Consider the following 13,184-nt stretch of genomic DNA (forward strand, 5'->3'; position numbering starts at 1 on the left):
GCTGAGAACTGTGTTCCTGAATGACTTTACTGCTGTTTTATACATCAGTAAATCAAGACTAGTTACCTAAACTGTCATTTTTACATTGGCCCTCTCAGAAGCATGAAAAACAAAGCTGTTATTCAAATTTTGAATAAATCATACACAGAAGTGAGCGATGGACATGTATCTGATTGGTTAAAATGATCAACCACTGCAAAAACATATGTTAAATAAAAAATGATTGATTCGATTAATCGTGCAGCCCTACTAGATGGAATCAAATAATTCAGAAGCAATATTGTGTTATGTCAGATGGGATGTGCAGACTAAACATACAACTGGCTATGATATCCAGTAACATCATGGCCACATGTTAATCATCTTAGTGTGAAAACCTAAAACCAACATCAACAGGTGTTATGGCTTAGTGGTTCAGCTTTTGGCTGGTAGCCACAAAATCTTGTAGGTTCAAACTCTAGAAGACGCCAAGAACTATCACCTCTGCGCCCTTGAGTACGGCACTTTGATCCTCGGGTACTGTTTCTGTTGTACGCATACTGTAAGTTGTTTTGGAAAGGGTAATGTCTGCCAAATAACCAGTAACACGAACAGAAACCCCACCTGAAGTTTCCAAAGGAAGTCTAGACGAGCTGTAGACTCCACTTGCTGGGCATGCAGGTACAGTGCCAGTACAAACACGGTGAGGATCACTGGGGTCATGACCTTTAGGGACACTTTAGTCACCCTGAAAGGACTGCAACGAGAGGGATTATTTACATCATAATGCAGAATGCAAAACAAAAACAAAATGCAGCCCAGATTTAGTACACTCAAGGTAAAATTGGGGTAAAATTGGGGTGTGGGATTATTGTACTAACACATACCACTGATCAGCAGTTGCATTGAGATTGGACCTGAGGAAAAATAATGAACATTAAAAAAAATTTGCATTCACAAAAACAATTAAATAAACTATAAATTGTGAATAACAGAAGACATAATAGGTCTCACCACTGCAGTGTGTCATTGAAAACGCTAAAAAAGAAAAACAAGTCCACTTGTTTTAACACAACATAAACGTACGGTGCAAAGGCACATATCACAAACTAAGATAAGAACTGTTCTTCAACCTTACATTTGTTTTTATAACACACATACACTAATTTAATGTTAATCAAAGATGTAACCACATGTGTAACTAATTACAACAACAAAAATACACCAAATACATTTTCTCAATTCTCATTGCAAACCACAGTATTTTAACCTTTAATTACTAAATTAGTGTACATTAAATGTTATTATATTATTCTTACTGCAAACAACAGGCCATTTGAAGAAAAGGCTCAAATGATCAACTGAACATAAAGTCATAGTCATTTTCTTGCTGTTGAGACAGCTGTACTGACTCCCTCTAGTGGTTGGCAGCAGTACTCACAGCGCATTGGCAGTGACGAAGAGGTCAGCGTTGTCGAACAGCGCCACCTCTGGCCACTCCACAAGCAGCAGGAAGATGAGCTGGATGAGCAGCATTAAAGCCAGCTTTCCTATACTACTGATCTGCAGGAACACTGAGCAGGCCAGCAGCGTCAGCAGCACACTGTAGCTGAAATACTGAGATAGACACAGACAAGAAATGTCAAAGATGAGTATATTTTGAAAAGTTCATAAACTCATGTAAAAGGCCTATTCACACCAAGAGCGATGCAATAAAACAACACAAACCGTGATTATTTTTTGCACAGAAACAATTCACACTGAGTATAATGGCAATTTTGTCAATCTCTGAGAACAATTCGCATACTTTAATGAAAGCAAAATATACTAAAATGTAACTGTTATTTGCTATTATCCTGCAATGTAACAATGTACTGTAATAGAGTAATTTTATACTGAAACTGAGGTAGTTTTAAACTCTGATATTCTCATATACACAAACACGTGTTCTTACCTCAGGGAAGGGGCAGGAGGGAGTGTTGCTGGGACAAATATCTAGCCCATCTGCTGCTGAGCGAGACAGGTTGTGAATGACACAGGGAGTAACCATTTCTGACGATGACCAGTTAAACTGCTCTGCTACACAGTCCACCAGATTCTCTGTATCACAAGAAAACTGCAGAAAACACAGTCAGGCAACATACATACCCCACAAATTAATGTTTTAGGTATAGACATAAGTATTATGTTATCAGTACACTGAAAAATTTAAATCCGTCATCATTGACCCTTGTCACTCATGTCGTTCCAAACCCATAGAACACAAACAAAATATATTTTGCTGAATGTCCAGAGTGCACTACAGCGTGACCAGTGTAGTCCCATAATGCGAACAGGGGCTGTCGACAAGGGTGTAGCCAGGAAATTACTTTTGGGTGGGTCTCAATAAAAATGGATTGGCCCAGTTTTTGCCCAATTTTCTTTTTTTTCTTTTTTTTACCAAATTTTCCTTAACAGAGAAGCAGCGCATTCAAACAGTTCTTTCACACTTTCAGAAATTAGAATTTATGAATTTTTTTAACTGTTTAATAAATATATATTTGAAGTCAAAAAATAATCTCTAATATTGCAGCCCACCCTTGGCTACGCCACTGGCTTTTGAGCTCCAAAAAAAGTATCATAAAATTAGATAATATGGTTTGCTGCTATATTCCAAGTCTTTTAAAGTTATATAATAGCTTTGTGTGAGGAACAGAAAGAAATTCAAATAGTTATTTGTGGATAACCTTCCCTTTCCAAATAGCTCTCAAAATTCATTTTGCGCTTGCGTTCAGCTCAAATATGGCACATCAACACGTGTCGTTATGATGTGTCTTGACTAGGGTTGGGAACTGAGAACCAGTTCTTAATCAGAGCCGGTTCAATTTTTCGAAAAATAGTGGAGCCGAATCATTTTCATGACTTTCAGTTTGGTTAATTCTTCCGCCGATGTGGATATATAGGTGAAAAACTTCAAATGAATGACTCTTATGTGCCGGTACTTTGGAATCTAAAGTGTAGAACATACAGTGCAATCAATGTAGTCCGATTCCCAAATGAATGAATGTCTATGAGTTGGTTCTTTTTAATCTAAAGTGTAAAACATACTGTGCAACCAGTGTAGTCCATTTTCATTGTATGGATAAAAGCATTTTATTCGGCAATATTTCTCCTTTTGTGTTCCACAATAACATGAGGTTGAGTAAATGATGACAGAATTACTCCTTTAAGTAACATTAAGATTACTTAAAGAAACAAGATTGTGAGCTGAAATGATGTGTGTGACACACTATTGTTATATGTGAAGTGATTTGACAGCTCTGTGTACCATATTGACAAAGGCAGAGATGAAGACGAGGATGATGGTGAAAACTCCCACGAGTGTGCTATTGGTACGAGACTGAACGATCTTCTTGGAAACAGTCTGCATAGCAGCCGGGAAAAGCTGTGAGACAGAGAGAACACTTCAGAGAGAAAAAAATCTGAGAAAAAAATGATTATTTAAAAACACATGGTAAGAAGACTCCTTACCTTCACACAGGAGTAAATGGCACAGATGAAGAGGATGTTGGCAAGAATAATGAAGATACTTATGTAAATCCCCAGCATGACCAGAGTACTGCAGAACAACACACAGGGGGTTTCATTCAGATCCATGTAAGCACATGAAAGTGTGTTTGTGTTAGGGTTGATCACTTACTGTGGGAAAATGACGATCTGTATAAAGGAGATGAAACAGAAGACCAGCAGTGTGCAGGCCACATAACCTCCGAAACGGTCATCTACCTTTTTAGCATACTGAACGATACAAAAGACAACAAAACATTTATCAAAATATGTCAATTTACCAAGCACCTCTTACATTTTCTTCAGAAAATGTCTAGTAGGCTGAAGTTTTACACAGCGTTCACTCTTCTCCCTCATAAACACCAAAAAGGAAATTGGTGGAAATCTAATCTTGCATCCTTCCTGTTAGTGTGCTAGATGATCAGCATTAATATATAAAGCTGAAGGGGGTGGGCAGATCTGGACAGGAAGCTGGAAGTCAGCCAATGTCTTTGAGTCTGACCTTCTTCTCCAGGCTGGAGGTTTGGAAGGTAAGCAGGAACTTCTTCACGTGGTCTTTGCGGAGCTGGTCTATACTGCGAGCATCGATGGCACGCCCCAAAAACTCATCTACCTCGTCTTCTGGATTCAAAGCCTCCTGAGCACCACGACTGCGTGTGAGAGCAAAACAGAGAAGATTAATTTGTATTTCCATGACTTTTCCAGTTGTTCTTGATTGCTGGATACAGATTTTTAAATAATCATTTTATAGAGATTGCACTCACAAAGAGCAATTTTTAGCCAATTTTAGAACTGAGAATAACTAGAAAAATGTATAGAGACTTAGAAATCACAGTTTTACAATTCCCTGATATTCCCAGGTTTTCCATGGCCAAGGGAACCATATCTATCTCCTTCTTCTAGAAAAGGCAAAAACAAAAAAACACTCACTTGTCTTTGCTGGTCGTTTCATCGATACCCTGAGTGAACAGAAGAAGCAGATATTAGCCAAAGGAGAAGAAACTCCATATGTAAGAGTTGAGGGAGAAAACAACCCTGAGATTACGTACAGGAAGTGGACAGGAGGAAAGACAAAGGTAGAAAGAGAGAACAGCTACAAGAACAGTAGATTGAAATATAAAGCAAATGACAGAGGGAGTGGGTGACAGATTGACTGGAAGACCTGTCTTGTGTGGTCTCACCATCTGTCTGAAGACTTTGGAGTCTTTAGTCCTGGAGAAAGATCTGTCAGGAACCCATCGTGGCACCAGACCCTCCATAGAGTTTGTCCGTGTGCGCTGCATCTTAGCCATCATGGCCTTCTCCTCTTTCTGAAACAGTCATGGACAAAAACAAAAGAACATCTGGCCTTGAAAAAGATCAGGATAAAATTACTTTTGATTTGACTCAATGTCATTATACACAATAAGCACTAAAGTTTATGCACAACAGAGTTTGGTTGGATTATTCCAGGAGATGCTTCACAAAAGCATTTTAGACATTAAGAGTGTAGCATGTAAAACTGTAGTACTGAGGCTTTAAAATGGTAATGTTTTGAAAAGGCAGCTTACAAATCATTAAGGCACATCTGCACTAATACATTTTGTCACTATCTGTCACTCACTCGACGTTGTGTCGATGTAGTGACACTAGGGGTCACTCTTGGAAGCCCGAGACACCTCTGGTCTCTGATAAAAGGCCAATGAAAATTGGCCAGTGGTATTTATTCTGCAACCACTCATTCAGATTTTCTCTTCGGAGCCGAACGGTCGATGTTTACTGAGCTGACTGTTCATTCACTTCTGCTGGATCTGACGGTGCATTTCAGCAGCTTCTCCCTCCTCTGCACTGGTGCACTGCAGAGAATGCTCAAAGCAGCCACACCCCACTCCAGTCCCTTTCTTCCCGGAAGTGCATGAGGAGCTGACAAGATCATGGGAGGCACCTTTTACTGCCCGGTCCCTATCTTTCAGCTCACCCGCCTTCACTACACTCGATGGCGGGGCAGCCAGGGGCTATTCGGTGATTCCCCCGGTGGATAAGGCGCTCGCGGTGCACCTATGCCCGCAGAGCACCGCAACCTGGCGCGGACGCCCAGAGCTCCCGTCCGAGGCCTGTAGGTTCACGTCGTACATGACAGCCAAAGCCTACAGTGCCGCTGGACAAGCCGCCTCCGCCCGGCACACCATAGCTCTCCTGCACAGACTCCCGTTCAAGATGCTGATGCAAAAACGCATTCTGGCAAGGGTCCGGCATCAAGATTGGTTCGTGGCGGTAGACCTGAAGGATGCGTACTTCCACGTCTCGATTCTACCTCGACACAGTCCCTTCCTGCGGGTTGCATTCGAGGGTCGGGCGTATCAGTACAAGGTCCTCCCTTTCGGTCTGTCCTTGTCCCCTCGCGTCTTCACGAAGGTCGCAGAGGCAGCTCTTGCCCCTTTAAGGGAAGTGGGCATTCGCATTCTCAACTATCTCGACGATTGGCTAATCCTAGCTCACTCTCGGGATATGCTGTGCACACAGGGACAAGGTGCTCTCGCACCTCAGCCGATTAGGGCTTCAGGTCAACTGGGAAAAGAGCAAGCTCCTCCCGGTTCAGAGCTTCTCTTTTCTCGGTTTGGAGTTGGACTCAGTCTCATTGACGGCGTGCCTCACGAACGAGCGCGCACAGTCGGTGCTGACCTGTTTGAAGGCGTTCAAACAGAAAACAGCGGTTACACTGACACTCTTTCAGAGGCTCCTGGGGCATATGGCATCCTCAGCGGTGGCCATTCCGCTCGGGTTGATGCATATAAGACCACTTCAGCACTGGCTTCAGACTCGAGTCCCGAGATGGGCATGGTGCCGCGGGGCACATCGCGTGGCCATCACGCCGATCTGTCACCGCCTCTTCAGCCCTTGGACCGACCTCACGTTTCTACGGGCAGGCGTTCCCCTAGAGCAGGTCTCTGATATGCCCTGACCAAGGCACCTCTCGGTATAGACACGCTGGCACACAGCTGGCCCCCTGGATTACGCAAATATGCATTTCCCCCAGTGAGCCTACTTGCACAGACCCTGTGCAAGGTCAGGGAGGATGACGAGCAGGTCCTCCTGGTAGCACCCTACTGGTCCACCCAGACGTGGTTCTCAGACCTCACGCTCCTCGTGACAGGCCCCTCTGCCCCAGTCACCATGCTTGTAGTAACTCTTCCCCTGTAGGGCAGGACCTACCTTGGGACTCCCCCACATGGCATACTTCCAACATAGCTCAGCAAGACCATGTGACGTATTTCCACTTAAATACCCCCCCCCGGTGGGGTGTGGTCTCTGCGGTGTCTTCCCCTTGGGAGGGACACCCCCCCGACTAGACCTGGTGGGCCCAGTCGGTTATTCCCCCCTTTTTTTGGGAGTGGAAAAAAAAAGGGGATAAGAGGCCATGACTGGGCTAGCCCATCTCTATCTTTTTGGGTAGTCGACTTGTCCCCAAAGGGCCGTTCGACACTCATAACTGTGTTGGGGGAGGTTACGTGTCGGCCTGGTGTGCTGGCTACATGGCACACAGTGGTCTGCCAGTCACACATCGCCAGTTCACGTAACACAGTTCAGCCAGTTGCGGCGTTTTGTATAGGGACCCCTAGTGTCACTACATCAACACAACGTCGAGTGAGTGACAGATAGGGAACGTCCTGGTTACTTGCGTATCATCCGTTCCCTGATGGAGGGAACGAGACGTTGTGTCCCTCCTGCCACAATGCTGAACTATCCGCTGAAATGGCCGGGACCTTATCTCGGCTCCTCAGCATAAAACCTGAATGAGTGGTTGCATACCAGCTCCTTTTATACCCGTATGTCCGGGGGAGTGGTATGCAATTTTCATTGGCCTTTTATCAAAGACCAGAGGTGTCTCGGGCTCCCAAGAGTGACCCCTAGTGTCACTACATCGACACAACGTCTTGTTCCCTCCATCAGGGAATGGAGGTTACGCAAGTAAGCAGGATGTTTTCTAACATCATAGTTTTCCAAAGTATGTGTTAATGGAGAGTGTTTCTGAAATGCTCTATTTTTGGTGGAGGAAAATGCTGTTCCAGTGTGTAAACATAGCTAAATTAATGCATTTTCAACAAAAATGTAGTAGGGGTAATGTGGCCTTATTAGCAACATTTCTCTCAAAGAGCTTCTTCAGACAATCTAAAAGAAGGTAATGTTTTTAAATAAATTATAAAAAACAAAAAAATTAGGTGCCTAAAGGGGGTCGGGCACACTGGATGAGACAGGCAGACCTCAAACAGTGTTCTAATATTTAAACCATTGTTTTCACCGGTGCCGCTGTTCGCCTCCTGGATACAACATCGGAATTTATTCTGACCAATGAATGCCAAATTCGATCCAAAAATGGCTTTTTAGATAGACACAAACATATCAAATAGCCTTTTTTATTTTGTCAACGATAACGAAGATAAAAAGAGAAAGACGATTATCATGACGATAATCAAACGGTTTAAATGAAACCATACTGTTGACAAAAATGTGACAAGGAGAAAAATACTGCAATGTATTAAAGTTGCACTCAGCGATTCCTGAGAAACACTGCTGATATTCGAACTCAACTGCCAAAACAAACACACCCCTCCCTTCAGTGCTCCTTTGGAAGCTCCGCCCCCCCAACTTCATGCACGCAAGACGGTTTCACACACACCAGCTCCAGACACTCTCAACTCTCCTGCTACTAAATCTAACATCACAACAACAGCATATATGGGTTCTGTGAAACATAGCAACATTTATGTTACCCACCTATCGAGAAGGAAAAGAGCAACTTCTGCATCCATCTTCAAGCCTTTTACCTCTCGGAGGTCTCTCCACCACTGAAAAGCCTCGCTGATGTTGACGTGGCTCCTAGCCCTCGACTTATCATAATCCTTCTTTTAAAGTTTATATTCGTCTGACCTTTTTCTCTTGGTCTGTTTCTCAGCCATTTGTCCTCCTTGGAGTTTAGAAAGTTTGCATCAGCCAGATTTGCCGTCGCTCTTCTAATGAATTTTCCTCTTGCTCTGCCCCCACCCCCCATCATGTGCATGTGCAAGAACCACCCCTGTTGCTGATTGGCTGGAGTAGTGTTGTGTGGATCAGTCTGATCTACTTTGTTTTTGTCCCATCTACAGAGTCAGGGCTGTGTACAAATACTAGATTTTTCTTCAGCCCACCCACAGAGATATTTGCAGAACTTGATAAAAAGTGTATTGGATTAGAATTACAGAGTGCAACTTTAACAACACCGTTCTTTTTTTATTGCTTAAAAAAAAAAAAAAAAAAAAATCTAGAAAGAATTAATTGAAATAATCCAGTCATAGTATGTCAAGCAACACAGTATGCACAGACAATTACGCGAATAAACAGGTGAACCTGAACTAAGTTACGTGCTAGTCAGAATGCGTAGCTTGCTTTGTGAATATGCTGTTTCCTTCAAAACGCACCACATGTGACGCAACATCCTAAACTATCTAAATGTGAGGAATACACCAAAGAGTAACTTCCAAAAAATAGCTTATACTTCAGTATAATCATTATATGCTATCATTTCAGGAGCTCAGATTTTCAGGACAGTTTTCTCATGTTGTTTAAGCTTACATATTAATCATATACATTTTTAATGTTTGATACATGTAAAAATAACTAAGTAGTTTATAAAAAAAATTTCAAAATATTTAAATATTTGGTTACAGTTTGGTTTGTTACAGTTTCAAACATTTTCGATGCGGTGTGACGCTTTTTATTTGGCGTGCGACTCCCTTTAGAGGACATAGACACAGGATGCGTTCTTGCATTAATTTTTTTGTGCTATTTCTTAATTGTTAAGACAGTCGTTCAACAGACGAGAAGCACCATGCCACGTTGCGTTGCAGGTAGGACAGGGCACAGGTATCAAACAAAGGGCACGTCGATTTGGTGCAGGTGGCAGACAGTACACACAAAAAAAGTTACCATTTCTTAAGGTTTTTCCCTTCTACAAGAATGAACAAAGAGACATTGATGAGTTTGCAGGTTAGTGTATGAAACTGGTGTAACTACGCAAACTGAACAAGTAGAAATGGCGACGTTAATTATGCAGTTTCTCTATCTGTAGCATTGAATGGGCTTCATTCAAGCTGTCAAACCACAAAAAACATACTTGTAACTGAAAAGACATTGTGTAGGCTATATAAAAGAAACATATACACAATATATCATCCAGCGATGATTAGAATAAATAATCTTTGTCCTTTGATAATGATTTGGTTCGAATTAAATGGAAAACAATGCAAGTTGCATTCTGTGGCATGGCAGAAATATGAGCAGCCTCCGGAGTCGTAGCCGGGCGCCAAGGACAGACGGCAAGCAGCGACGGAGGTGTGTTTACATTAATAGAAAACAATTGTTTCAAATTTTAGAACGCGTCATGAGCATTGGGTTTTTAAGACAGCGTGTCAGTAAAAAATAGCTGAACTTTTGTTATGCAGTGCATCAATATCAGTTTTAAAACAGTGGACCAAACAGAAAAAGCTGTGGGTGGGACAAGAATCTTGAATGTATTGAATGTTTACAATAGCAACTGTAACATTTTCTGTCGCAATGTCAGAGGAGGCTCTTATAATGGCAGTATCAGAGAAAAGAGCTTCAAATAAAGGGATTGGAGAGAAGCCTGGGTGTTTTAAATGTGTCCCAAGACCCCTGCATTTGTTTCATTGCTTTCCATTCCCCCTAGCTGTTTTTGAACACAAGAACACATTCAGTATGTTTAGCCTCTTACCCGTTTCTGACTGCAGCCCAGTACTAGGAAGGTCTCAATGCTGTTTTCTTTCAAGTAGGCATTCCTCTCCCCTCCAAAACCTGGTTCTACCTCATAGTCTCCATTCAGGTACTGTAGAGTCGCTTTAGTGATGTGAATCCTCCTGGAGAACACATTACAAACACAAGGGTTTAAAAGTGCTTATGCAAGTCCAGGTTGTGCACCATTCAAAACTGAAACTTAATTTCAAATTTTTATTTAATAAGTAGAATGAAACCTGAAATACAATTACCCATAAAACATGCAATCATACAAACAACCTATTTGATATTTCCAGAAAAACATTAGATGATTTTTGTTCTGTGCTAAACTCTCACCCAGCTTTGCCGCCAGCCTCCATATGGTTGGCTAACGTGACATCATTTGACCACACATCAAACTGCCACTTCCTCAATCCAAGAACTCCACAGTGCACACGACCACTGTGGATGCCCACCCGCATGTTTACATTGACCCCTGTGACCTCTCTCACCAACCTAGGGCACAAACATAAACATATGCTATCAATTAATCAGCTGTAATTTATGACTTATTAAAGCCTTCCAAGCTGTGTAGGTTTTGTATTCAAATAATATAAATATAGAATATAAATATACTATCTGTATATCTCTATATTTAACCGTTCATATTCAATACTTAAATAATTCAATACTTGCATATATACAGTTGAAGTCAGAAGTTTACATACACTTTGGTTGAAGACATTAAAACTCATTTTTTTAACCACTCCACAGATTTAATATTAGCAAACTATAGTTTTGGCAAGTTGTTTAGGACATCTACTTTGTGCATGACATGAGTAATTTTTCCAACAATTGTTTACAGACAGATTGTTTCACTTTTAATTGACTATATCACAATTCCAGTGGGTCAGACGTTTACATACACAAAGTTAACTGTGCCTTTAAGCAGCTTGGAAAATTCCAGAAAATTATGCCAAGCATTTAGGCAATTAGCTTCTGATAGGCTAATTGGAGTCAATTGGAGGTGTACCTGTGGATGTATTGTAAGTCCTACCTTCAAACTCAGTGCCTCTTTGCTTAACATGATGGGAAAATCAAAAGAAATCAGCCAAGACCTCAGAAAAAAAAAATAGTGGACTTCCACAAGTCTGGTTCATCCTTGGGAGCAATTTCCAAATGCCTGAAGGTACCACGTTCATCTGTACAAACAATAGTCCACAAGTATAAACACCTTGGGACCACGCAGCCATCATACCTCTCAGGAAGGAGACGCATTCTATCTCGAAAAGTGCAAATCAATCCCAGAACAACAGCAAAGGACCTTGTGAAGATGCTGGAGGAAACAGGTAGACAAGTATCTATATCCACAGTAAAACGAGTCCTATAGCGACATAACCTTAAAGGCTGCTCAGCAAGCCAGACTACAGTTTGCAAGTACACATGGGGACAAAGATCTTACTTTCTGGAGAAATGTCCTCTGGTCTAATGAAAAAAAAACTGAATTGTTTGACCATAATGTCCATCATTATGTTTGGAGGAAAAAGGGTGAGGCTTGCAAGCCGAAAAACACCATTCCAACCGTGAAGCATGGGGGTGGCAGCATCATGTTGTGAGGGTGCTTTGCTGCAGGAGGAACTGGTGCACTTCACAAAATAGATGGCATAATAAGGAAGGAAAATTATGTGGATATATTGCAGCAACATCTCAAGACATCAGCCAGGAAGTTAAAGCTCGGTCACAAATGGTTCTTCAAAATGGACAATGACCCCAAACATACCTCCAAAGTTGTGGCAAAATGGCTTAAGGTCAACAAAGTCTGTACACAAAGCCCTGACCTCAATCCGATAGAAAACTTGAAAAACTGACTCAGTTACACCAGTTCTGTCTGAAGGAATGGGCCAAAAATCTTATTGTGAGAAGCTTGTGGAAGGCTACCCAAAACGTTTGACCCAAGTTAAACAATTTAAAGGCAATGCTACCAAATAATAACAAAGTGTATGTAAACTTCTGACCCACTGGGAATGTGATGAAAGAAATAAAAGCTGAAATAAATCATTCTCTCTACTATTATTCTGACATTTCACATTCTTAAAATAAAGTAGTGATCCTAACTGACCTAAGACAGGGAATTGTTTCTATGATTAAATGTCAGGAATTGTGAAAAACTGAGTTTTAATGTATTTGGCTAAGGTGTATGTAAACTTCAACTGTAGTTATGGATCTTATTTATGAAACACAACAACAGAAATTACTTCATGTGTCAGGGTCACACAACTGAAGAAACATGGCCCGAGGTTCAGCTGTTATTTGGATTTACAACACATCATATTTTTCTGTTACATGTATTTAACTCAATGATCCTTTTGTTTTTTGGTCTCTCTTTTGGTCGAACTCTTTATTTCCTGACAGCTGACCGAGACTTACGAGATGGCTTCAATCATGTCCACTCCCATTTCCACACAGCAGTGAGCGTGATCGGCTCTGGGCTCAGGTAACCCTGACACACAGTAGTAACAATCCCCAAGGATCTTAATCCGTAAGCAGTGGTTCTCCTGCAAACACACACATACACACAAACACACAAGGGAACAGAAGTTAATTGGAAAGTTCAAACTGGAGACATGGCAGCTTCACGCTGAGGTGCAAAAAGAGGCTCGTCATTCTGGTCAGTCTGTGATACAGAGAGAGAGTCTGTGTGTGATTTTTTGACGGCAAGCGTGAACACGTGTTCCAATCCTAATGCTGAGCACACGTTGTGGTGGATTTACTGTAGAGGCCTTAGCACACCAGAGGCAACATGATAATACAAAACGAATCGCCAACGAATGCCGATTACAATGAAATCACATTAATTCACATTAAAAGTGTTAGAACATTTACGCCTTTACAATAGGTGGTGCTAATCGACA

At 41.7% G+C, this 13,184-nt stretch overlaps 1 protein-coding gene across 5 annotated transcripts in view; it reads right to left on the reverse strand.

The window, feature by feature from the left end:
- The window catches only part of LOC127419944 (adenylate cyclase type 6-like), a 96,443-nt gene that overhangs the window by 16,585 nt on the left and 66,674 nt on the right, over positions 1-13,184 (reverse strand). For all 5 annotated transcript variants that reach the window (XR_007893752.1, XR_007893753.1, XM_051661789.1 and 2 more), the window contains exons 7-20: positions 12,700-12,827; positions 10,630-10,788; positions 10,274-10,415; positions 4,707-4,835; positions 4,456-4,484; positions 4,028-4,175; positions 3,659-3,756; positions 3,490-3,577; positions 3,287-3,403; positions 1,934-2,095; positions 1,421-1,596; positions 994-1,017; positions 867-896; positions 604-736 (exon numbers count right to left, since the gene is read on the reverse strand). Coding sequence is in view for 3 of the 5 variants with exons in the window: in XM_051661789.1 (XP_051517749.1) it covers positions 604-736; positions 867-896; positions 994-1,017; positions 1,421-1,596; positions 1,934-2,095; positions 3,287-3,403; positions 3,490-3,577; positions 3,659-3,756; positions 4,028-4,175; positions 4,456-4,484; positions 4,707-4,835; positions 10,274-10,415; positions 10,630-10,788; positions 12,700-12,827 (1,563 nt within the window). In the remaining 2 variants the exon portion in view is untranslated. The remainder of the gene's footprint in view (positions 1-603; positions 737-866; positions 897-993; positions 1,018-1,420; positions 1,597-1,933; positions 2,096-3,286; positions 3,404-3,489; positions 3,578-3,658; positions 3,757-4,027; positions 4,176-4,455; positions 4,485-4,706; positions 4,836-10,273; positions 10,416-10,629; positions 10,789-12,699; positions 12,828-13,184) is intronic.

The sequence above is a fragment of the Myxocyprinus asiaticus genome, chromosome 29, assembly GCF_019703515.2.
Source record: "Myxocyprinus asiaticus isolate MX2 ecotype Aquarium Trade chromosome 29, UBuf_Myxa_2, whole genome shotgun sequence".
NCBI lineage: Eukaryota > Metazoa > Chordata > Actinopteri > Cypriniformes > Catostomidae > Myxocyprinus > Myxocyprinus asiaticus.